The sequence below is a fragment of the Panthera pardus genome, unplaced genomic scaffold (genome assembly GCF_024362965.1).
Source record: "Panthera pardus isolate Hobbes unplaced genomic scaffold, ASM2436296v1 HiC_scaffold_25, whole genome shotgun sequence".
In the NCBI taxonomy this organism is placed as follows: domain Eukaryota; kingdom Metazoa; phylum Chordata; class Mammalia; order Carnivora; family Felidae; genus Panthera; species Panthera pardus.
Window position 1 is genome coordinate 8,495,322 of NW_026526821.1, and position 27,392 is coordinate 8,522,713.

At 43.5% G+C, this 27,392-nt stretch overlaps 1 protein-coding gene across 1 annotated transcript in view; it reads left to right on the forward strand.

Moving 5' to 3' along the window:
* Positions 1–27,392, forward strand: part of BCAS1 (brain enriched myelin associated protein 1) — a 101,188-nt gene that overhangs the window by 23,773 nt on the left and 50,023 nt on the right. Inside the window, 2 exon segments of the mRNA XM_019458112.2 lie at positions 11,386–11,546; positions 11,548–11,958. Of these exon segments, the coding sequence (XP_019313657.2) occupies positions 11,386–11,546; positions 11,548–11,958 (572 nt within the window).

A 27,392-nucleotide genomic window follows, 5' to 3' on the forward strand; every position in this document is an offset into this window, starting at 1 on the left:
TGTGCTGACAACGCGGAGCCTGTTTGGGATTCTGTCTCTCCTGCTCTCTATGCCCCCCCCCCAAATGAATAAATAAACTTAAAAAAGAGATAAAGGATACAGTTCAGTGCTTTTGAGTATATCTACAAGGTAGAGCAACCATCCCCACTATCTAATTCCAGAACATTCTCAGCACCCCAACCAGAAACCCCGCACCCATTAGCAAGTCATTCCCCGTATCCCCTTCCCCCCCACTCCTGGCAACCACTAATCTGCTTTCTGTCTCTCTGGATTCGCCTCTTTTGGATGTCGCATGTAATCAGAATCATGTAATAGGTGGTATTTTATATCTGGGTTCTCTTACTTAGCGTCGCATTTTAAGGTTCACCCATGTGGAAAGTGTGTGGTCATGCTTCATTCTTTCACATGTCTGCATGTGACTCCACTGTCCGGACAGGCCACCTCTTGTTTATCCATTCGTCAGTTGATTGAGGTTTGGGCTGTTTCCACCTTCTCCGCTATTTTGAATAGTTCTGCTGTGAACTTTTGTGTACAAGTTCTTGTGCGGACGTACGTTTTCATTCTCTTGGTTACCTACCGAGGAGCGGAATTACCGGGTCACACGGTAACTCTGTCTAACTCACGAAGGAACTATTACACTTCTTTCCAAAACACCTGCACCGTTTTACATTCCCTCCAGCAACACATGCGGGTTCTGGTGGCTTCACGTCGTCGCCCACACTGGTTACTGTCCGTCTTTCTGACTATGGCCGTCCTGGTGGGTGTGAATTGGTACCGTGTTGAGGTGTCGGTTGCCCTTCCCTAATGACTGATGCTGTGGAGCATCTTTTCATACGGGCCCTGATCGTTTCTGGAGAACACGATGTCTCCTGGATTCGTTTGCTTTTCCCGTTCTTCTTCCCTGAGCCTCTCGTCCCATACTGCCTTCTGGCTGGCTACTCGTAGTGCACCAGAGTCCCAGGCTTGTAATTGTCAATCTTCCACAGTGTTCTTTGTGGCATGAATTCTGCTCACCCCACCACCCATGTCCAAGGCTAACCTTTGGCGTTCCAACAGCTGAGGACCCTCATAGAATAATATGTGGCCTTTCCTGGTACGTCTTTTACCATTTAAAATGTGCTTTATGTTATAGATCTGATCAGTGTCCTTGCTGCTTCACATCCCTGCTACCCTTGGGGGTGGGAGAGAGACACTCTGCTACTTTGCTGCTGAAATACGCATCTCTAGAGCCTATTTATGTATTTATTTTGAGAGAGAGAAAGAACGCAAGCAGGGGAGGTTCAGAGAGAGGGACAGAGAGAGAATCCCAAGTGGGCTCTGTACTGTCAGCATGGAGCCTGACGAGGGGCTTCAACCCACAAACCGTGAGATCATGACCTGAGCCGAAACCAAGAGTCAGACGCTTACCCTACTGAGCCACCCAGGCGGCCCTCTAGAACCCTTGTTTAGGAAGAAATCTGGCAGTGTCTATTTTTAAAACTTAAATGCACATTGATTTGGGAGCAACAGTTCTACATTCTATAGAAATAAGGCACTAGTGGGGCACCTGGGTGGCTCAGTCAGTTAAGCATCCGACTTTGGCTCAGGTCATGACTCACGGTTCATGAGTTCAAGTCCCGCATCAGGCTCTGTGCTGACAGCTCAGAACCTGGAGCCTGCTTTGGATTCTGTGTGCCTCTCTCTGTCTGCCCCTCTCCCACTCACACTCTGTCTGTCTGTCTGTCTGTCTGTCTCTCTCGGAAATAAACATTAAAAAATTTAAAAAAAAAGAACTAGTTTAGGATTTTTGAACATGGAGGTTTATCTCAGTGTTGTTTGTAATAGAGATGGAAATGGAAACAATGACTTGAAAACTATCAGAATGTTCATTGATTAGGGCAATGGCTTAAATATCTTTTGGTGTGTGCATACTAAGGAATATTAGGCAGTGTTTTAAAAAATAAGATAGACTTGGACATATGGATTCTGAGGAATGACTATGGTTGTCTCAGTTTATTTAGGCTGCTCTAAAAAAATGCCACAGACTGGGGGCTGACACAGCAACCATTTGTTCTGCGCAGTTCGGCAGGTTGGGAAGTCCCAAGATCAAGACGCTGGCAGATTCCTTGTCTCGTAAGACCTTGCGTTGCAGAAGGCCATCTCTTCATTGTGTCCTCAAGCAGTGGAAGGGGCAAGGCAGCTCTCTGGGGCCTCTTTTATAAGGTCACTAATCGCATTCATGAGGACTCCACCCTCTCGATATAATCATCCCCCAAAGGCCCTGCCTCCTAACACCACCAGAGTAGGGGTTAGGATTTCTGCCCATGAGTTTTGCAGGGGCACACACGTTCAATCCATAACAATGATATATAAAAGCGATCAAAACCTACATCTGTTCTGATCCAATTTTTATAAAAACGAGCAAGCCCCTGTGTACATGTATCTGGAACACTTGTATGTATTTATACAAACATGGACAAAGCTTGATAAGCCACGCTGGGTTGCAGACGCTAGTTACGTTGCCATGAGGGTGGAGGGTCTAGACAGAAAAAGAGAGCTCAGAGATAAATCGTTTTGGATAGTAAACCCACGTAGAGTGTGTCTTATTACCAAATGGAGAAAAAAAAAAAGAACACAAAAACAAAATCAAACATTAAATGCGTCTTTGAGTGATGATATTGGCTCCCATTGGAACGAAGGTGGTTTTGTGCTTGAATTATCTTTGTATGTTCCAGACTTTTGAAGCATATGAATCATAAGAAATCTGTGAGCAGAGAGGAGAGTAGAAATTGTGATCTTCACTAGTACGGTCTTGCACCACAGTGACAGGAGGTCACAGCTGACTTCCGCGAGAGCACGGGGTGAGGAGTTACCTTTTGCCCACATGATGTTGGAACCCAACATTTCAAGCCAGCATTTACCTCACTGGATGTTCAGACATGCCGTATCACGCCAAGGGTTGGGAACCTTCAGCTCTCAGATGCCCCCTAGCCCGTTTCTCCCTTTTATTTATGCTGGAATGTCTTGGCGAGGACATCGTGGCCTTTTCATATTGAGATGCAAAGCATGAAACGTGATCATTCCGTGAAATGTTCAAATCTAACATCTTCCTCCGAGCTATAAGTATCTGCCACATGAATCCTTATTTCAAGGCCTATAAAACAACAAATGCATTTGCACGACACAGAAAGCCACAGTCCTTTGATGTGTCATTTGACTCTTGCAGCGAGACCGCAGAAGGGTCATTTCGCAAAACATTTCGAGGTCTTCATCAGTTTTCCCATGGGCCTCTCATTATCCTTTGCATTCAAGTAGAATTCTCTTTGAAGAGCTTAGTGGGTCGTCGCCTAGTTTCCCTTCTACCTTCCTGTCTTCTTGGGTGAACTCTTTGAACTCTGCCTGTTTCTCACCCAACAAAACCACGTGTGTGATCTGAGTGGTACTTTCCAACACTCCACGAACTCCTGCATCTTCTGGAAGGTGTGCGATTCCCCTTTGCAACTGGTGTGCGTCGTACTTCCCCCGTACTTGTCCCTTCTCCTGATCGATCGGGGTATTGACACATAGGACGGCATTGCCCCGGAAGGTCTGCCCGAGTGGGAGATGACCTTTGTAAGTGGACACTTTGTGAGTGAAATTATGATGATGGTTTCTTTAACCCTAACAGTCGCTAGGAGGATTTGGATAATGGAGTCTTAGAGGAGGAGAGCTCTTCCTCCCCCACCGCTAGTATCACAAGGGTTGTTACTCTTGCCATGGTTATAGCCAGGTTCCCTTGGTGTTTGGTACGCCCCGGGCTCTGTGCTGCTGCCTTACCTGTTCCCTGACTTAATCCTGTTAGGTGCCAGGCACTTCTGGGGGCAGTGGAGACGCAGCTATGATCAAGACGGACCAGGTCTCTATCTACTTGTGCTTACGTTCCAATGGGGAAGAAGCAAGCAAGTGATGAATGAATGAGATCATTTCAGAGACTATGGAATGCTCTGCAGAGTCCAGAGAGGGAAGGGGGGTGAGTAGGAGGGTGACTTCAGAGAGGGTGGTCAAGGAAGACCTGACCTGAGACCTGAATGATAAGCAGGTAGCCATGGGAAGAAAGATCAGAGGGGAAGCATTCCCAGGCGGAAAGACCGACTAGTGCAGAGGGCTTCAGGTGGGGATGAGGTTGGTGTGTCGAGAGGAGGAACACGGGATGAGCTGAGGGTCTAGCTGGTGTCCTCCGTGGTAGAGTCTGGGCTGGATTTCAGTGGTGCTGAGGCCCCTCTTTGGATAGTTTTATGTAGATGAATGACATGATCTAATTTTTATTTAAAACAAAACAGAATCACACAGCAATGTTTCCCAGATGTGAGAAAACACAGGCTTTTTTGTTGTTGTTGTGCATAGTGTTTTCGTGCATAGCGTTTTCTTGAAAATCCACTAATTCCGTTAACCAAACTTTGCTTTGTTCCCTCCCTCTCTTCTGTTCTTGCTTCTACTCCAACATGTCAGGGGGTTGAGCTTTGGAATCAGGCAAAACATGGGCTCACATCCTGCCTCCACCCTTAATACACCACTGTATTTAATATTTCAGAGTCCAACCGACGTCCTCTGCTCCACCATCTAAGTTCTTAACAATTAAAAGCCACTTGAAAAGTGACCTTACTTCTCAGAGCCTTGGTTTTCCCATCTGTAAAATGGGGGGTGATGATAGTACCTAACTTAAACCCTTCCTGTTATACATAAATAAAATGCTTCTCATTACATACAGCATTTACCATAATGGCTGGCATATGGGAAACGTCCACTAAATGTTAGAGATGGTGTTTACAGTGGCAGCAAGTGAATATTTCAAAACTCTGGCACATGAAAAAAAAAAACAACCCCAAAGATGATCCTTCCTCACAAAATCTGAAAAGATACTGTGTGTGTGTGTGTGTGTGTGTGTGTGTGTGTGTGTGTGTGTTTAAACATACAGTAGAACTTTGAGGAAGCAGCTGTTTTGACTGAAAATACTTGCTACTTAGAAAATGATAAGCATTCCTGAAACTTCTCTGGCCCAGATTCTTAGATTTCTGAAGAGAAGTTGATTCCTATCATTACTACTTTTGAACGTCTTTCCAGAGCACTCAAGTTTGTAGGTTAAACCATTGGAATAATTTTTTTTCTTATAACCTATGTTTAGAAATATGAAATAGTGATTATAGTAATAATATATATATAGAACACACACACACGCACAAAACCTAATTTTTACTGAGGATCCACCACATACCCGCAAGCAGTAAAGGACTTTGTAGGAAGTATTTCATTTAATCCTAAAAACTCTTTGAAGAAGGCACTATTATTTTCTTGCCCATTTTATAGGAAAATTGAGGCATAGAGATATAAAGTAATTCACCCAGATCACAGTCAGATCTTCCTCAACTTAAGATGGGGCTACCTCTTGGGGCACCTGGGTGGCCCAATCAGTTAAGTGCCCAACTCTTGACTTCGGCTCAGGTCATGATCTCACAGTTTATGAGTTCAAGCTCTGCATCAGGCTCTGTGCTGACAGCATGGAGTCTGCTTGGGATTCTGTCCCCCTCTCTCTTCCCCTCGCCTGCTTGCTCTCCATCTCCCTCTCAAAATAAATAAAAATAAACCTAAAAAAAGATAAATCCATTGTACACTGAAAATGTATTTACTATACCCAACCTACTGACCATCATAATTTAGCCTAGCCTCCCTTAAACGTGCACAGAGCATTGCCATTATCCTGCCGTTTGGTAAAAACATCTCACACAAAGCCTATTTGGTAATAAAGTGTTGACTATGGCACGAAATGTACTGAAAACTGCAGTGGAAGAGAGAGACGGGGTGGCTCTGTGGTAGGATGGTTGTCAGCCTACGGGTTGTTGACCTTCATGATTGCGTGGCTGTCGGGGAGCTGCCGCTGTCCAGCATCAGGAGAGAAGGGCTCCCCGCGTGTCGCTAGCCCAGCAAAAGATCCAGGTTCAAAATTCCAAGCACAGTTTCTATTGAATGAGATTCACTTTTGCAACTCTGTAAAGTCGAAAAACACAAGTCCGATCGCTGCGAGTCGAGGACCATCTGTATTTAAATATTTTTTTAAATTTGTGTTAATGTTTATTTTTGAGAGAGGAGAGACAGAGCACGAGCAAGGGAGGGGCAGAGAGAGAGGGAGACACAGAATCCGAAGCAGGCCAGGCTCCAAGCTGTCAGCACAGAGCCCGATGCGGGGCTCAAACTCACGAACTGTGAGATCATGACCTGAGCCGAAGTCGGACTCTCAACCGACTGAGCCACCCAGGTGCCCCAAAGACCATCTGTATTTAATATTTTAGAGTCAAACCGAGGTCCTCCGCTCCACCATCTAAGTTCTTAACAATTATGCTGAAAAGCCACTGGAAATAAGTTTCAATCACATGTCTGCATAAGATGGCTTTCTTCTAAAAAGCCACACACATAATACAAAATGTATTTTCTGCAGTAGAAAGATCAAAATTTTCAACCCTCCTAGATAGTTGGGGTCTGTCATGTGCGTTCCTGCTTGATTCCTTTTTATCTTCCTTAAACTCTTACGCATTTTTTTCATGGAAAGTAAAATCTCTTTGGTATGTCATCTGTTTGTCTGCTTTAGGAGAAAACTTTTTATTGGAACCAGATTCGGGATGGGCTTCTCTCAAGATTTTTCATAGGAATTGAAAGCTGAGTTCCGATCATCTAGAAGGCACTGTTCAATTCTTTCCATAATAATGTGAGGACGCCATGTAAACAAAATTTATCTTTGCAACGGTATAAAACCTGTAACTCCAATGGGTTTTCTTCCTATTCATTCACAGATTGGATGTGTGTGTGTATGCGTGTGTGTGTTGTGTGTGCATTTAAGTCGATATCTTAGGAAATATTTTCTTTCTTTTTTTTATTTTTTAAAAAACAATTTTTTAATGTTTATTTATTTTTGAGAGAGAAAGACAGAGCATGAGCGGTGGAGGGGCAGAGAGATAGAGGGAGACACAGAATCCACGGAATCAGAAGCTGGCTTCAGGCTCTGAGCTGTCAGCACAGAGCCCAATGTGGGGCTTGACCTCACAAACTGCAAGATCATGACCTGAGCTAAAGTCAGACACCTAGCTGGCTGAGCCACCCAGGCACCCCATGGAAATATTTTGTTTCTAATGTTTATTGAAGGTCTCAAGAGGTTGCAATCTCTCTCCCAAAGTGGATTTTTTCCCCCTTCACTTTAAATGCAAAGACAAAGAGTTGGTGGTCCTTCTATCCAGTTCCTTGGAACTTACTTCCTTGTTTCATTCTCCTTATCCTCCTTCCTCCCAAGTAAATGCCTCCTAGACAGACTTGAGAGCCTGGAGACAACTTCCCAAGAAGAAGATTGCTAGCCATTACTTCACAAGTGGAATAGGTACTGGCCAATTCTCTGAAATTCTCTCCAAGTCACTGAGTATATACTTAATAGAAACTGGCATAAGTGAAAAAAAAGAAAAAAAAAAAAATATCTGTTGGCCACGTAACGGTAAATTTCACCTTCAGGCACAGCTGGATCCAGGTGTTCAAGTGTCCTCATCGGGCATTTATTCCCTGAATCTTTTGACTCTGCTTCCATCTGTGTTGGTTCTCAGGCAAGTACTTGTGAATGTGATGGCCAAGGCCACCCCTAACAGATGCACCCCCGCTGGTTTGCCAACCCAGGCATAAAGGGTGTAACTCTGTTCTAATGGGTTCAGCAAAAGCCACAGGATTATTCTAGCTTAGATCACATGCCCTCCTGGGAAGTAAGCATTTTAGTAAAGGAACTAGAAGCTCTGGGTGACAGACTTGCATATGCATTCACCAAGTTCGGGGGGCAGACCTTCATTATCATGGAATGCCCCATGTAGGAAGTGCTAGTTCTTATAAGTTATAAAACATACTTTTCCCATTCTCTAATATCAAGAGCTATATAGTTTTCATCTACCGTGATTTGTAAATGCACTGAGGTGCAGCCTAGATACCTGGAATGTAAAGAATTTATCCTATATTAAAGCAATATATTGGCACTTTTTAAAAAGTCTATCCAGGGACTACCTCAAACCTAAAAGCTTCTGCATAGCAAAGGAAACCATCAGCACAATAAAAAAGCAACCCACTGAATGGGAGAAGATATTTGTAAATCATGTATTCAATAAAGGATTACTATCCAAAATGATAAAAAAACTCAGCTCAATAGCAAAAAAAAAAAAAAATCTGATTTAAAAATGAACAGAGAATGTAAATAGACATTTTCCAAGGAAGGCATGCAGATAGCCCACCAGCACATGAACAAGTGTTTGGCATCAATAATTATGAGGGAAATCCAAATAAAAACCACACTGAGATATCACCTCACATCTATCGGAAAGGCTACTATCAAAAGGACAAGAAATAACAAGTGTTGGTGATGATATGGAGAGAGGGGACCCTTGTACACCATTGGTGGGAATGCACGTTGGTGTAGCCACCGCGGAAAACAGCATGGGGGCTCCTCAAAAAATTAAAAATAGAACTACCATATGATCCAGAAATTCCACTTCTGGGTATTTATCCAAAGGAAATGAAAACCCGAATTCCAAAAGATACCCGCATCCCCATGTTCGTTGCAGCATTATTTACAACAGCCAGGATATGGAGACAACGTAAATGTCCATCAATAGGTGAATGGGTAAAGATGTGGTATATGTGCGTGCGTGTGTGTGTATGTGTGTGTGTGTGTGTACATATATATATATATATACACACACATATACATACATATATATACATATTATATATATACACTATATATATATTATATATATATACACTATATATATTATATATATACACTATATATATAATATATATAATATATATAATATATTATATAATTAATAACATAATATATAATATATATTATATATATTATATACTATATATTATATATTAGTAATATAATATATAATATATAATTATAATATATAATATATATAATATATAATATATATATACTATATAATATATTATATAATATATATGTATATAATATATATATATAGTATATATATATAATCAATACTACTTGGCCATAAGAAAGAAGAAAATGTTGCCATTTGCAAAAACGTAAATAGCCCTTGAAGATACTGTGCTAAGTGAAATAAGTCAGACAGAGAGAGACAAATGTCATAGTCACGTATAGGTGAGTAAGGACAGAGTGGTGGTGATCAGAGGGGTCGGGAGGGTTGGGAGGTGGGTGAACAGGGTGAAGGGGGGGGTCAACCGCGTGGCGCAGATGGTCACCAGACTTGCTGTCATATATACGAACGGTATGGAGTGTATACCAATATAGAATTATCACGTTGTACGCCCGAAAACCTAAGATAACGATATGGGCCAATTTTACCTCAATTTTTAAAAAGTCTTTCCTGGAGAAGGGTTTTCTTTTCAGAGACTTTTTCCCTGAGCGGGACACTCTCATTTACCATTAGCTCTTTTGATTCCCGTCTGGAGAGTCAAGAAGAGAGGAAAAAAGGGAAAGAGGACAGGCTGATGCTCTTGGCAATTCGAAAAGCCCTCCCTTGTTTTGAATCTCAGTCTCTGCCTTTTTTGTCAACTGTTTCCTCTTCTCCTGGCATGGGCCATCCCCACAATTCATTTATATTCACTGTGATGCGTCAGCTGCCTGCCTGGCTTACTCAGCACCCTGACATCTATCACTTCCTTTATTCCGGCTCTCCCTCCCGCCTTCTTGCCCTGAGTACAGTGTTTTACACGGTTATGAATTCCTAGAGCACAGGAAAGGGGTGAGGAAGAGCTGGGTGACATACCCAGTGCCCCTACGGGGTGACTTCCTCGAGGTCCGAGATTGTTGACGAATATCAACATACCTCGTGCTTGTGTGTGTGTTTCTCATGCATATTAACAAACTGTACGAGCAGACCAACAGATTCTCCCCTTTTCTCTTTCTCTCTTTCCTGCAAACAGATATTTTAAAAAGTGGCTGCTGCACCTGGATAAGCAAACCGCAATGCTGGCAAAGGCATGGGAGAAGCCTTCAGGATAATCACAGTGCCTGTTCAACTATTAAGCAGTCTGTGTCCCTTAAACAATCCGGGGGCAAATGCTGCAGGGGAGCTGTTAGCATTCCCATCTGAAGGATGAGGAAATCCAAAGCTGTTTAGTGACTTGCCCAAGGTCACACAGCTTATCAGTAGAGAATCTTGATCTTTAACTTTGATTTCCAAAATTTGTGGTATCTCTCCGTCCCCCCCCCCCCCCCGCGAATATTGCACTGCTTAGAAAAGGCAACGAGGAAAGAGAGCAGTTCAATGGGACCCACACAGCGGTCAAAGCAGAAACAGCTGGATGCCAGGGCCCCTCCCCGGAGGGGGCGGAGCCTGCACCCACAAGCTGACCCTATGCCTCTGATTCCGGGCCACCTGAAGTCTAATCGCCTTCTTGCGGTGGACGTTTGTTTTTCCAGCCGTCTGGAAACTTTCCAAGTGCTACTTTTAAAAATCTCCCCTTAGTCTCTGCTAATATAGGCCTCATGGTAAGACAGAGCACAAACTTCAGAGTCAGGTGTCTGCCCCTGACCACACGCGGTTACTTACCAGCTCACTGGGCAGCCGTGGGGAGGTGCATCGACCTCTCTGTGTGGCCGGGTTTCTCACTCGTGAATAATGACAGTGACCAACATGCATCAGGCACAGTTCTGTGTGTTTTTAAGCACATGAAGTCACGTAACTTTCATAACCAAATTAGGAGGGAAGTTCTACTGTTTGCCTGAATTTACCAGAAAATCGAGGCATGGGACGGTTGGGTACCTCAGGTGCAGATAGACACTTTAGCTCAGCGGTCCTCAAACGTGAGTGATTTTTGGCCCCAGGGGACATAGGGGGGCAATTTTTGGGTTGTCACAGCTTGGGGGTGGGCCCTGGAATCTATCGGGTAGAGGCCAGGGATGCTGCTAAGAATCCTGCAGTGCACAAGAGGAGCCCCCCTGGGCAAAGAATGATCCAGCCCCCCGATGTCAGAAGTCAGAAGGCTGACTAACTTTGTTCTAGCTCCAGAGCCCAAGCTCCCGACCGCTGTGCTGCCTCCCAGCTGATATCGTGACAACACTCTTCTCTCGGGATCCCTGCAACAGGCCGACAGCGTCATTAACGTGCGTGTCACCTGTGCAGCCGCCTGGTGTGGGCTTTCTGCTAACTGGCTTTTCTCCTTAGCAAGGTCACAGGAGTTCTAGGTGACCAGGTTCTGCTTTGCAGCGTTGACCGGACAGCCACAGAGCCCCGGCTGCATTCTGGCCTTTGTGTATCAAACGGTTTGGAGTCCATTATCGATCCTTGAATTCATTATCGATCCTTGAATTTCCTCGCCGGGCTGAATAACTGCTGTTTGTCTTTGTGTTTACAGTTGATTTGGGAATAAGTGTCAAGGAGGATAATGCGGTCACTTCTTCCCCCGAGACAATGGAGATGAGCACTGTTGCGGATGCCAACGGAAAGAATCTTGGGAACGAGGCCAAAGCCGGGGCGCCAGCTGCTAAATCTCGTTTTTTCTTGACACTCGCTCGGCCCTGTACCAGGACGTGCTGGAGACCAAGCCACGGATGCATCCACTGGGTCAGTGAAGCTTGATGTCAGCTCCAATAAAGCTCTAGGGAACAAAGAACCAAGTGAGAGCGTGACTCTTCCGGGGGCAGCTGCACGGGGGCACGACCCAGATAAAACCCCGGGGCAGAGCTCAGCCGGGGACGAAGGCGTCTCTGCCACTTGGGGACCAGCGCCCGTCTCACCTGAGTCAGGGGGAGCAGCCCCTGCCAAGCCTAAGGACTCTGGCTTTTTCGACAAACTCTTCAAACTGGACAAGGGACGGGAAAAGGCACCAGTGGACAGCCAACAGGAAGCCAAGAGCGCGGAGCGTCAGGACCAGGCCGAGGAAGTCCCTGGATTGTCAAGGCCGCCCGATGATGTCCCTGCAGAGAGGGTAAGTGCTGACGAGGGACGATCCCTTTTGTTAAGCTCCGGGGGGGGGGGGGGGGGCAGCTCTGATGGGGTAAGCGGATGGCGTCTATATTGCTCTCCAGTCGCCAAGGGGCCCCGACAAGGTACGCAGCCCTCTAGAACAAATGGCACATTGTAGTGTCCCCCATGTTCCTGTGGACAGAAACATCTGTTTGAAGAACAATAACAGCTGTGGCATCTGTTTTATGTAGAAGAAGAGAGGAGGTGAGTTACACACAGATGAATCCGTCCTTCCATTTATCAAAGGTAGAGGAAGACAGGTTGCATTTATGATCAATGGAGTCTGGAGGGAAAGGCCTTAGCGGAATAAAAACGGTTCCTAAAAGACTTAAATACCTCGCCTGGCCTCGGTAGCTTGTTTCGCAACCAGCATGTTTATAGGCTTTTGTTGGAATACATTTCATTTCTTATTTTTAATAGCCTGGATTGATCTTTAACTATCTTTTGCACCAAAGCATGGGTTTAAATAAAGAGCTTTTACAGCTCTGGGCAGACCCTTTTATGTACTAATTATTTTCCCACAAGCTGGGGTCATATCTTTGTAAAAACTAGATATTTTTAAAGGAGGTATTCCACATCAGCTGCTTTCTTTCCTGCACAAAGAAACACGAGTTCTTTTGATCTGAAAAAGAGCATTTGCTTTTTATCTTGAGTTTGTTTGTGTTCGGCCGAGAAAAGAAACTCCTCCAATGAAGAAGGAAATAAAAGTTGATACACTGTGTTTCAAGGGAAGTTGCTAATAACTCTGGCTGTCATGTATTGAGCACTTACAGTATACCAGGCTCTGTTCTAAGCGCTGTACGGATATATTATTCTCCATAAGGAAAATGAGTATCACCTCAGTCTGTGGTTTTAATGCACGCAGGCAGGACCGTGTCAAACATTATACTGTACACGTCAGGCACCAGCTGTAAGTCCTGGAGAGTTAAAATTGGGGAAAGGTCATCAGGCTCGTGGGTTCGGGCTCTCACTATCAGCGTTCTTGATCTTTCTGTAAATCTCTACTGCACAAACTGATTTTCAATTTTTCTTTCAAAAGCTTAAGAACTTGTCCCGCAAATGCCCGGTTCCCCAAATGCACCAGTTCAGATGCCAATCGAATAGCTTTCTGTATAATTCAAAGTAAGTTTTCAAACGCATCCAGGCACCAAATCTTTACTGAGTGGGACGCTGCCGGGTGCAGGTGAGGCCAGGCTACAGTGAAGGCTGGGACAGAGGGACTTGTCCTCAGGGACTTTGGTCCAGGAAGAAATGCGGTACAACCCCCCCACCCCCACCCCCACCATTATTACGGGAGATGCCAAGTGCTCTCGCTGGGGAGGCCGTGTGTTGGGCAGGGTGCTCCGACACAAAGAGAATTGGCCTCCCTGGCTCCCAGAACATTCCATCAAATGTATAAACCGGGAGTTGGAATGTTATTTGTCTTGGGGCTAGAAACTGGTCATCCATATTCATGAATATTTGAGAAACGATTTACTACCTGACTCTGAGTGGAAACTCTTGTTGAGTTCTCATTTATCCATCGTGGGCTCCTAAGGTTGTTCTGAGCTTGTGATTTTTTTGAATAATCACATTTCATTCACTGGGGCATCCAAAGCCAACCCATCACTGGAGTCAGGAAAAGATTGAGTTACTTACGGGACAAGGATGAAGGACTGAGCTTTACCCATCTGGAGACAGGTGTCTAAGTAACTTATCCAAATCCCCACCTTAATTAAGAAAACCAGTGTAGCATCTGATACCGGACCCTTAAACATTTTTAACCATAAAGCCCCAATGCGGTCAATCCACTCCTGTTCTAAGAAAAGCACAGGGAAGTTCAGACTTGTACTTTACCAGCCCAGTGTTTTGTTATTGGAGACCCTTAGGGACAGCACCTCGAATTGAGTGGAGTGAGTTCCAAAATGAGATACAATTCAGAAAATGGGGGCTTGTATGGGGAACATGGCAGGTATCTGATAGAGTCAAGCCCGTGGGTGATATTTTAAAGTTACAGTGACCTCTCAGAAGACCCTCAAACTGTCAGAAAAAAAAGCGAGTCAGCTCCCTAAGATTCACCAATGAGGTTGGCATTTGGTCTTGTTACACTACGAATTTCCATGTTTTTATTGGCAACATCATTGGAATTTAAATATCGAGTACCGCCCTGAACTATATGCATGTAAAACATGGGAAAGCTAGGCTACGCCATTTATTTCTCCTTCAGTCTGTGACCTTGCGGACATTCAAATACATGCATCTGTAAAGACTGTAAACGAACCACAGCCTCCTGATTATTAAGGTTTCTCATCTGATCCCTGGCTGTACAGACGGCTTTTGGGGGAGAGGGAGGGAGGAGGAGGGATCGATTGTTCTAGGAGTGTAATGAGAGAATCCAGCCCCCGGAGAGTAACACGACTAAAACTTCTCAGCCAATGGCTTTCTTGGTGGGAGTACCACACTAGGCATAAATGGCCGTCAATGTATTGATTCAGAATTCTTAGCGTAAATTATGCCTTGGGTTCAGCCACATCAGCTGTCCCCTCCCCACCCACCCACTCGAACCTTTCCCCCCTGTCTCACTGCATGCTTCTCCCTGGCTTGGAGTTCCAGCCGCAAACCTGCAGAGCTGTGAATTGGGGGAAGGATGCCCCCATTGCATTCTGGGAGAGGCACACAAATCTTCTGTGTTTTCGGATCGACAATCTTATTTTTGTGCCTCATAAAACTACATTCAGAGCATAGCAGAATTAAAACAAGGCCAGAATTCATGAACAAATGAAGCATTTAGTGCATAGGTCAAAGAAAAGATAAATTATATGCCTGAAAGGTTTCACTGAGCTGTGATTCACACAAACTGTGTTGGCAGGGATGAGATTTGTTTTTTCTTAATTTTTCCAGCCCCTCGACAATTGAACCAGAGCTATAAGATACACACTTAAGAGATTCATTGTCCAAAAAAAAAAAAAAAAAAAACCATAATGAAAATTTGATCTTCATCGGTTTAAAAAAACACACTAAGTGTCTGTTGTCAACCAGTAATTCCAGAAGTGTCTTTGTGTTGGAGGGAAAGGGGAGGGGCGGGGCTTAACCTGTTACCAAGCACAGATTCAAGAGATCTGAACAAGAAGATGTCTTTCTTCTAAAGTTTTATTAAATCCTGCAACTGTTATTTAAACGCCAACCTTTGCAAAGGTTTAAAAGATGAATCACAGTCTAGTCCTTCAAAGATCTAGTAAGAGACATAATTTTTTTTAAGTTTATTTATCTTGAGAGAGAGAGAGAGCATGTGTTCGGGTACACATGCATGCCCATGGGGGAGGGGCAGAGAGAGGTGGGGGTGGGGGAGATCTCAAGCAGGATCCTGCACTGCAGGGCTCAGTCCCACAAACTGCAAGATCATGACCTGGGCCAAAATCAAGAGTCGGACCCTTAACCAACTGAGCCACCCAGGCGCCCCATAAGAGACAATTTTTTACGGGAAGTTGTGATAAGTACACTGATCCCCAAATTCATGCAGGCTCCAGATATTAAGAAAAATACTCAGTTTTTGCTTCCTCGTGTCCTTTTCTCTCTTGAACACACTCTATTCAGGCTTTTGTCCTCCACATAAACTGTTCTTGTCAATGTGGCCAGGATGTGGCCTCCCCCAACCCTCAACGCGGCTGCCAAGCCCTGGACGTCTCAGGCCTATCCCACTGGACTTGCCAGCCGAATCGGCGACCCTTCCTTCTGGAAATATCACCCTCAGTTAGTTGCCAGTTTCTCCCCCTCGCTGATTAAGGAGTTCCTCAATCTCTTTTGCTGGATCTTATCTTCTAAACGTTGGAGTTCCCCAGAACTGAATTCTTAGACATCCTCTCTGACTACAGTTATTTCCGTAGAGTCCCAAGGGTTTAGATACAGCCCCCTGCTGACGCGCCCCAAGTTCATGTCTGTAGCCTACACCTACTCCTCAAGTCCAGCCTTAAATATCCAGCTGCCTCTTGACACATATTCTTGAATTTCGACATCTCCATTCAAAGGTTCGCCCGACCTCAATGTGTGCAAAACTGAACTCCTCATTCACACCCAACAACAAGCAACAACATGCCTACCTGTGTAATCTACAGGCTTCCTCATTTCACTTAATGGACACTCCATCCTGCCACTGCTGTTTGGTGGTAGAAGTGGAATGAAAGAACCAAGATTTCCAGAATCCTACATGGTGTAAAAAGCAGGTATAAAGAAGCCTTGCAATCAAGCAGCTTACATTTCAACTCGGCCTCTGTCGCCTACTGACTGTGTGACCTTGGACAAGTGACTACACCTCTCTGAGCCTCGGTTTCTTCATCTGTAAAATGGAAATAATTATCGTATTGAGCACAATTTCACATCGTTCACACTTGTGAAAATTAAATGAGATAAGCCATGTGGAGTGAACTTAGCCCAGAGATCTTGCATTTTGAGAAAAGAAAATTCAGCTATTATTAATATCATGGCTTTTCTCCCCCCCCCCCCACCTATTAATCAACATTTTTGTCTTTTACTCTGCCCTTCCGTAGTCCTCGGCCAAACCTCACTGAGATAGCACAGGTGAGTCTAATTTGAAAGCGAAATCACCAGAGGCGGAAGTCCAGATTTGGGTTAAAAACCAAAAAGGTGCAGGAGTTGTAAAATTATTTTAGAAACAATAGAAGTTCAATGCCCTTGCCTACAAGCTGTGGCTTCTTAGTGTCACGTTCAAGGGTCTCTACCAGCTTTCCCCTATCTTTCCAACTATATTTCCCACTATTCTCTTAAATGTACCCAGTCAGAACGGCCCACGTGTGACCTGCTTCTCTGCATTTTCTCCGCCTGGCTCTCTTTCTCTCTCTTTATCAAAAATTCATGGGGCACCTGGGTGGCTCAGTTGGTTGAGCATCTGACTTCGGCTCAGGTCACTATCTCATAGCTCGTGAGTTCGAGCCCTGCATCGGGATCTGTGCTGATGGCTCGTAGCCTGATACCTGCTTCGGATTCTGTGTCTCCCTCTGTCCCTGCCCCTCCCCTGCTGATGCTCTGTCTCTGTCTCTCTCAAAAATAAATAAACATTAAAAACATTTTTTCTTTTTAAAATTCACTTCACCTTCAAGTGCCAAGTTCTCCATGAGGCTGACCACATGTCCCCACTCCTGGGTGGTTTCTGGTGACATGAATCCTCCAGTATTTCTTTTTTATATTATAGGTTAAGTCAAATTCTGTTGCGAAATTGCTTTGAAGGAATCATCTTCTTTTTTTTCATGTTTATTTATTTTTGAGAGACAGAGGGAGACAGAGCACAGGCAGGGGAGGGGCAGAGAGAGAGGGGGACACAGAATCCGAAGCAGGCTCCAGGCTCCGAGCGGTCAGCGCAGAGCCCGACTCGGGGCTCGAACTCACAAATCACTAGATCATGACCTGAGCCGAAATCGGACGTTCAACCAACTGAGCCACCCGGGTGCCCCCAAGGGATCATCTTGAAACATCAGAGCTTAAGTGGGAATTTCTAGATCTTTACTATCTTCCAGATGAAGAAATCCAAGTTCTAGGGAAACCGAATCATTGACTCCAAGCTACGTAGCTAAAGAGAATTGCCCAACCTCAAAGCCCATACTTTCCACGCTCCACATTATGTTTTTACCATTTTTTTGAAACTTGTGTGATAGTGTTGTGACTCTGTGAAATTGAATACTCATTTGAGGATATTTCGATTTAACTTTTTTTAAATGTTAGGGTGTGCAACATTGCAAATGACAAGTTAGTCTCAAATTTAAAAATTTAAAACTCACCTAATTCTAAGGTTTAAGCTGTGGTTTTTTTATTGTCTGGCCTACCTGTCAGCCACAAGGCCAAGCCATTCCAACAGGCAAAGAGAACTATCCACCCCAAAGACTTTGTCAGTACAGAGGGAAAAATCCACCTTAAATTACATAAATTATGGAGTAAGCAGGGTTTTTAGCTCTACTAGTATAATGTTTATAAATTGCATGGATTTAGCACCACAAAACATTTGATAGGAAATGTTTTCAGCAGCAGAGGTCATGTGCAAGTGTTAGGACCTTGACTGATCCGGAAAGGAGTTCAGATTCTACCACTTATTAGCTGTGAGGTGGAGTTAATAATAATCCTTTTTAACAATCACTTTTTAAATAATCCTTTTTAAATAATCACTTTTTAACAATTCATTATTCATAGGCTGCGTAGTAAGTATTTTGCATATTTTATCTGCTATCTCCTTTGATTCTTATAACAGTACAACAGGGTAGATGTCTAAAAAACTTTTTTAATGTTTATTTATTTATTTTTGAGAAAGACAGAGAGAGAGCAGGGGAGGGACAGAGAGAGAGAGGGAGAGAGAGAATCCCAAGCAGGCTCCGCATTGCCGGCACAGAGCCCAACGCGGGGCTCGAACGCACAGACTGCGAGATCATGACTTGAGCCAAGGTCAAGAATTGAATGCTTAACCACTGAGCCACCCAGGTGCCACCCCAAGGTAGATATTTTTATTACCATTTAACAGATGAGGAAGCTAGAGCTCAGAGAAGTGAAGTTAGTGGCAAAACCATAATCATCCACTGGCAGCCATCTGTTCCCAAAGTATGTGTCACTCAGTCATTTCAAAACCTGGTGTTTTCATGCAGAAGAGGAAGATAGTGCCTGAGGGGGTATTGTAAAGGCTAGAGGATGACACGGGCAGTCAGTAGCAATGACTAAATAAAACAGTATGTTTTCTAAGTCCTCAGAAAGTTAGAAATAAAGAATTACGAAATAGCTCAAATGGTCTTCCAGTATGACGGACTTTGAGTAGTATATCATTTCAGGTACCTTTGGCTGTGAGTAAAAAAAAGAAAAGAAAAGAAAAGAAAAGAAAAGAAAAGAAAAGAAAAGAAAAGAAAAGAAAAGAAAAGAAATAGCTCGCCCAATCACTAGTGGCATAGTTAATGAGGAGAATTTATTATTTCTTGAGCATAATAAGAATTCTGGAGGTAAGGGGTTTACGTTGGTTCGACATCTCCTTAGCCCTAGCATGAGTCAGTCTCCAGCGCCTGCCATGTATGATTGGCTTGGTACACAGATTTTGTCACTTGTGGCGTCTAGATGGCTGCCAGAGGTCCAAGTAGTGGACACACACAGTCATAGTGTCCTATGAAAGGGAAGAGAAGTTTCCGAAGGTCGATGGTAGATCCAGTCACATATCTGTGTCAAGGTACAAGGCGGGGCTTGTCAAGTTTCTTCAGCAGCGAACAGACTCTTCAGCAGAGATGATCTGCCATCAATAGAAACCAGATAGATTTTCTCGATCCAACTTTATATCAGGAAATCATCGCGTGAACGGAGCCGATAGAGACTGTTCCGGTGCCTCCCGCCCTCAGGGTAATTTACTTGAATTCACTCATTGCACAACTGCCTCATTTGACCATGGCCCACAGGAAGAAATAGATTTTACACCTTGACCTGATGCACATGCTCATGAATGCAGCAAAGAATGCACAGAACAGTGCTGTTCTTACAGCACGGAATACATGCTGGCATTTTGTATTCTTTTCTTTTCTTTTTTAATTTTTTTTAACATTTATTTATTTTTGAGACAGAGAGAGAGCATGAACAGGGGAGGGTCAGAGAAAGAGGGAGACACAGAATCTGAAACAGGCTCCAGGCTCTGAGCTGTCAGCACAGAGCCCGACACGGGGCTTGAACCCATGGACCGCGAGATCATGACCTGAGCCGAAGTCAGACGCTTAACCGACTGAGCCACCCAGGCGCCCCTTGTATTCTTTTCTAATGCTCTGCTGTTTGATGGTTTTAATGCTGGTCTTGACCCACTAAGCTGTTTTCCAATCCACTAATGGTCACAATATGAAGTCCGAAAGAATTTCTTCTACCGTAATCACCCTTCTCATATACAGAGACGGTGAACTTGAGGGACGTGACTGCGTCTCAGGCAGTTTGGTATTATTCTCAATGCCTGGCACCTGTTGGCATGCAGCAATGTTTGTGAGGTGAACCTAACAAGAATAAAGCTGGTGCACATCATGTCACCACTTTGCAAAGAATCTTGGAATATATTCTCATTATCAGCTCTGCCTGACACAACTTGAAAGAGGAAATGACTTCAAATGCATGCAGGATATAGATGCCTTCACTGAGATAAGCTATGTAGAATCGCGTAACTGTATCATTTATTCGGTTTTTTTAAATCGGTCTTTAACATGTTATGGTGTTAATAATCATGGTTGAATATCAAGTGACTGGTGTTTTGCAATGAATTTGCAAAACAGATTTTGAGTTAGCTTTCCCCTTGGTGTCATCCAGTCTGATTCGCTGCTTCCAGCAAAGGAGCAGCGAAGGCAGCAAAGGCAGCGAAGGCAGTCAAGCAGTCCTAGTTTATTGAGCCTTTACTAACTCACAGAGAGATGAAATATCGTGCAGAAGATCATCCGGGTAGAAAGGAGCAGAACTGGAATTCACCACCAGCACCCACACGTTTAGCCACTGGGCCTAGAAGTTCAAAAACAGGGAACATTGTGAACATTTTGAACCCCCTCAAAAGGGGGCTTAAAATATATTTTTAAAAATTTCTGAAGCTAATACTTTGGGACATTAGTTAATTCTAATTCTATGCAACATCAGTCCAATAAGATGTGCCTAGAAACAGGGCTCGCCACCAAAGAGTTTGAGAAAATCCTATTATGGTTTGCCTCCGTCTCTGAAACCGTAAGAGATTCTTAAATACGGAGAACAAACTCCGCGTTGATGGGGGGTGGAAGAGAGGGGAAAATGGGTGTGGGCAAGGAGGAGGGCACTTGTTGGGATGAGCCCTGGGTGCTGTATGGAGGTGATGAATCACAGGAATCTACTCCAAAGCCAAGAGCACACGGTGTACGCTGTATGTTGGCCAACTTGACAATAAATTATATTAAGAAAAGGAAAAAAGAAAATACTGTTTGCCTTATCTTCTCTCCTGAAGATTCCCAATGGATATCAGCTTCCTAAAGACCTGAGAGGTCCTGCAGCAAGCAGACCTGATTCAGTTTGTTTAACTGAGAGTTTCTCCAACCTAATTGTCCATAAAACTACTAGTCCTCTAACCAGCTGGCCAGAACTTTCGAGGGACCGTTCTCAGAAATGCTGAGCTAGGCATGTAGACCCAAGTTGGAAAATGGCCTCCTGCTGGAGGCCGCAAACCAGAGATAGAGTCTATGTGAATCTCACAGTGTTTTGGGTAATATTTTCATTTATTGATAATACTTCCGAATTGATCAAGTTGACAATATTTTAAAATGATAAAATTTGAACACAGATCCATGTTTCGGACCTTTCTGGGAAGTGGGAAGTTTCGTCCTGTGTTCTCAGATAGAATGTGAGTTGTGGCTGCCCCTGGGGATGGGACATTTACTCTCCAGCCCATCCAGTCCCCACCCCTCCCTTGTTCCCAACAGTGTGGCGTGGGGGTTGTCCTTTGCTAGAACACCTACATTATTATTTTCTTGTGGTAGGGCTGAGAGTAAAGTGAAATATCTCCATCACAGACCACTTTCCTTCCTTCCTAGCACTTATCACAATTTCAAGCTATTTAGGGGGGCACCTGGATGGCTCAGTCGGTTCAGCATCTGACTTCAGCTCAGGTCATGATCTCACGGTTCCTGAGCTTGAGCCCCACGTCGGGCTCTGTGCTGACAGCTCGGAGCCTGAAGGCTGCTTCCGATTCTGTCTCCATCTCTCTGCCCCTCACCTGCTCACGCTCTCTCTGTCTCTGTCTCCAATATAAATAAATAAATAAGCATTAAAAACATTTTTTAAGTAAATAAAGCTACTTAGGTGACCGTCTGGTTAATAAACTCTAAATCCAGCCCGAGAGGCAGGTGTGGTATAATAAAAACAGGAAGCGTGAATGCTTTCATTTATTCATTCAACAAACATCCAAGTACTTTCTTTGTGTCAGGAGTGATTTTAGGGCAGATAGAATGGTGTACCTCACGACAGCTTTCATTCCAATGAAGAGAGCAAGAGCGAATACGAAAATAAACAAGCAGATAGTTCCAAGGGTAGAAAAAGGGCTGTGAATTAAATCGGTAGCGTTTTGAGACAGAAAGTAGATTGGAGAGGTGGCTGACGATTAAACGGGTAGAGGTAGGGCCCAGGAGTTTGGTCTAATCTAGAAATTCAGGGAAAAGGATGGGACTTTTTTTTTCTCTCTTTCTGCACAAGGCCAAACCATTCTTAGGTCTACAACCTAATTTTGGCAACATGCAAAACAGTTTTCTTGTTACTGAGAAGTGTTTGTTAAGCAGATGACAAACATATTCTAGGCTGTGGGTCATTAGCTTTTAGATTTTGAAATACTTTTTTTTTTTTTAAGCTGGATGTTTTCCCTGTAATAAATATGAAATGCCATGATCACTCTGGAACTTGTACATGTTGAAACTGATCGTGGAACAGAAGAATCTTCCACAAATCCCTTTTGCCCGATGTGACTTGCCCTGGGAATCCCTCCCCACCCACGCTTTGCCCACAGCAAATGTATTTTTCCATTTTATATCATACGCAGTGGCCTTTAAGCAGATGCCGAGTCGTGCGTCCTTAAGAATATCCCCAAAGCAATGACTGCTGAGGACGAAAAGAAGGAGAAGCAGGAAAAGACCATTTCATTGCTTAATTCTCTACCCACATTTCACTTGCCATTGGAAATCAAGTTGACAAATTCACTTACCCCTCAAGTACAGAGAAGTTCTGAGAGAGAAAATGGAAAACCCTTATTCACAGCAAGCAGGTGTGAATTGCTTTCTTTGATAGATTTCTTTCCACCCTCCGTCTCTGACCACAATACACAACCACTTTATTTAATCTTATAAATACAATATCTCTGCATCAGTCAACACGACGGATTAATGAGGCTGTACTACGTATAGGTGCTGTGTTTGGCTTTTGCTGCCGAGATACGAGATGAGTTCTTAATACCCTGAGGTTAGGTCTACAGAGTATTAAAGCAGGTGGTGATCTTACGATTTACAATAAAGAGCATCACGCTGGATAGCTGGTCCAGCCTAGCCCGATTCAATTAGTGTAAGCGGATAAAATGAACAATATTGCCTCTCTTCTCCCAAAAAAGGGGTTGGAAAGTGGATAAGTGGAACGTTTTTAGATCTGTGTCATGCAGCTTAAATTCTCCTCTTCGAAAACATGCCAGAAGACAAAGAAAAGACAGCTTTCACGTTTCCATACTTTTATATTATTTTATATTGCCCTCTGACATCTTTGGTAATTTCTTAATCCACTCCCCGGATCATTAGGAAGCTTGTTTCAACCACGGCACTTTAACAGTACACAATTTTAAAGTCTCAAAGCAGCGTGCGTTTGGAATGAGCAGTTTGACATCTCGGAATGTATTGAGAAAAAGGGCAAAATTTTATCCGCAAGACTTTTTTCTTTTTTTAATTCCAGCAACGTCTATAAGGGCAGCGTTGGGAAGGTCGAAACGATCCAGTAAACGCGTTGTTCTGTTGATTATGGCACACCCTTGCACTGGGCATCAAAGGCCGGCATGACATAGAGATGGAATGGGCGACCTGTGAAGGGCAATGTTAAACGAGGAGAGCGGGTTTCAAAATAGGAAAAGATGCCCTTAGGGTAAAAAGCATGTGTTTCCGCCTGCCCACACATATTCGTCCTTCCGGAACCCAAAGAGGGGTGTGGAATGAAAAAAACTGCACATTGTGAGTAGCAGTCTGTCGCTTTCAGTAACGGGATGATGGGTGCACTTTACATTTTTACTCCTCTCATCTACATGCACTGCCTGGTAAGGTTATACAGGACCACAGTCTAGGAAATTTCCCGATCCCTCCACTAGGCTGCGCTGTGAGGCTTGAGGCCCCCCCGGGGTTGCACCACAACCGGGAGAAAGGCTGCTGGTAGTGACAGTTTCCACTAGGTTATTTTTTTCTTCACGGTAATTCCGGAACTATGCAATTCAGAGCTAGTGTGCCAATTCCTTGTTCAGAAATAACCCCCACTTATTAAATCGGCTTACAACGAGTGCGTAGTAACCTCCAGTAGGGGATGAGCAAGAGGAATTTTGCGGTATCGGATGGGCAGTCTTTGAAGCCCTTCCATGATTAGCATTCCTTAGGCGCTGTGTTCTTTCCCTATTTTTGCCAAAGCTCAAACGGTGCGAAGGCATTTCTTTACCAGCTGATGTGAATTTGGGCAGGAATAGTGGGAAAAATAAAAATTAGCTACAATGATAAACTCTCCTTAGGTGGCTTGGAGCTTCCTAGTAACACAAAGGAAATGTATATGATATAGACGTATATAATATATGCAATATAGACGTATATAACATATGTAACATATATGTACCCCCGATTGGCTTAGGAAAATTTGAAGTTCCACGGAAACGTTTTCCGTAGACTTCGGTTTTGCAGTTCCTTCCTGCTTGTTGATTCATTCGCTTTCCCTTTTAGGCAAAAGGCAAGATAAATTCTACCTTCAAGAATTAACCACATTCCATTTTTCTCCCTCCGTCTGACAATGGCTCCATGCAGGTGACGGGGCTCTCAGAAGAAGACGGTCTGGAGACCATTGCTGCCTGGCACACGATGCCCTTTGTGCTGTCGGGGCATCCAAGTGGGAGAGGAAAGAGACCTTTCCCTTTTATCCTAGGCAGCATGTGGCTCAAATTTCTAACAGATGGAAAGGAATGGAGTGATGGGTTTCTGTACCATTCGGTGTTTTCCAGACAAATTTTCCTGTGTTAAACTGTACGCTAAGTGCCGATTCCAGGTACAGCATTCGAACCGAAACCAGTGACACGCCGTCAGAGGTAAAGCTAGAAGAGGGAGACATTTATCACTAATAGCTCCAGACAAGGCTTTTATGGCCTTGACCCCTCTGCCTTATGTTTTCACTTTGACGATGTAGGCCTTGCTTAAAGAGGCTGAAATCCAGCTGACAATTTACAGTTGAAGGAAGGTGCCAGAAGTTCCATATGGGTTTTATTATAGACAATCAAATTATGATAAGGCGGCATTATTTTTCAACATGACAAATTGTGATCACTTAACTAGTGTTCCTGTCTGTTTGCCGTTTGAAGGCAACAGCAAGGGGGGAACCTAGGCTTCTTCCACACGGATGAAAAACAAGCTGACAGCACGAACACCTGTTTGTATGAAAGAAGTTTCCAGATATTTCCTGAGGAACGTTTGTGCTTTGGTCTAAAATGTCTGGTGCTGAGAATGATCTGGAGGCCTGATGAGAATAGCAAAGACATATTCGTAGTTAGGAGCACAGATCATTCCACAAATAACTCAATATTTGAGGCATCATCTTCCCAACTGTGTTTAGTTTCACCCTCTGAGTGTTTGGGTTTTGTTTTGTTTTGTTTTTTTTTAATTTGGTATTAGTCGTCTACGTTTTAATTTTGGTTGTTATAGGTCATACCCGGCTCAAAATAAGAAATTGTAAGACGGTGTGCTTGTGTCCCAGTGCTACTCCTGTAGATAACTGCTGTGTGCATTTTTGAATGTATCCTTCCAGGGTTTCTTTGGATGTACGTAAGCAAATACAAGCGTAAATTCTTATTCCTTTTTCTTTACACAGAAAATAATATAATACACACTCTGTTCTATTCCACGCTTTTTTTTCCCCAGTCGACACCGTATCAATATCTGTACACCCTCCCCATTTCTAACACTTGTGTAGTAATCCACTGTGTGGATGTGCGATGATCTATTTCACCAGGACGCTGGGAATGACGTTGGGCTGGTTTCCGAACATTGGCTAATTGCCTCACTGCGGTGAACGGCCTCATGCCTCTGTGTATTCACACGTGTGTGAACTGACTTTTAGAGTCAACTCTTAGAAGTGGAATTGCTAGAGAAAAGAGTCCGTTCTTTTGAAAATTATTGGTAGGGGCTCCTGAGTGACTCAGCCGGTTGAACGTCCGACTTCGGCTCAGGTCATGCTCTCATGGCTCGTGGGCTTGAGCCCCAAGCTGGGCTCTGTGCTGACAGCTCAGAGCCTGGAGCCGGCTTCGGATTCTGTGTCTCCCTCTCTCTCTGCCCTTCCCCGACTCATGCTCTGTCTCTCAAAAATGAATAAAAATTTAAAAAAATTAAAAAACATATTGATAGATAATGCCAAATTGCCCTCAATCAGGACAGAATTAATTTATTTTCCAATCATCACTTACAACAGTGCCTGCTTCCCAAACCAGCCTCCCAATGGAATGTTTTCAAACATTTGGATTTTTTTTTTTTAAATCTCAATCTTTCCTTTTATGGCCTCTGGATTTTGAGTCATAGTTACAAAAGACTTCTCAACGCAAAATTATAAAATATATACTTTTTTTGGTGTTTTCTTCTAGTGTTTTTATCCATTTGGATTTTGTCCTGGTATAGGATTGAGTTAGGACACTGTGTTAATTTGTTTTCAGATGACCACCTCGTTGTCCCTCTCTCTTTTATTGAGCAATCCTTCACTTCAAAGAGATCTGAGGTGTCATTTTTATCATACGCTAAATTCTCACATATCTTTGGGTAAGTCATGTTGCATAGCAAGGAAAAGAAATAGACGAGAGAAACTAAAATAGGAAAACCCTTGGTAGAAAGATATTTAAGTAAACACCGGAAGAAAGGGAGTTGTTTAAGGCAATGTAGAAGACAGCCTACACGTTTTTTGCTTCTGGAATAATTTGGGCTCAGAGTCAAACTCCAGCTCTACTCTATGACCATACACAAGTTATTTATTGTTGTCATGCATCAATTTTTTCATCAGTAAAAAAAAATGTGTATAGTACATACTTCATGAAATCGTAAGAACTAAATGGGGCCTTTTAAACTAGTTTCTTAGGGCTGGACACATAAAGCTTGGTCATTTTTATTATTTCCATAGGCATTTCTTTTCCTCATTATACGTTCCTCAAAGAATTCATGGCTACAAAATATTCCATCACATGGAACGTATGTTAATTCCTACATGTAGAAATGTAGGCTAATGTAGCTTAGAGGTTAATCTCACATGTTAATGCCACATGCTAATTTATCGATCTATTCCAGAATTGTTGGACTTTTTATTGGTTCTTCATTCTTACTCTTCCAGAACTACCCTACAATGCTTTTTTAAAATTTTTAAATCTTGGAGCGCCTGGGTGGCTCAGTTGGTTAAGCATCTGACTTTGGCTCAGGTCATGATCTCACAGTTCGTGAGTTCGAGCCCCGCGTCAGGCTCTGTGCTGACAACTCAGAGACTGGAGCCTCCCTTGGATTCTGTGTGTCTGTCTCTCTCTGCCCCTCCCCCTCTCATGCACACACACACACACACACACACACACACACACACTCTCTGTCTCTCTCTCTCTCTCAAAAATAAATAAACATTAAAACAATATACTTAAATTTTTTTTATCTTGAAATTATAGAT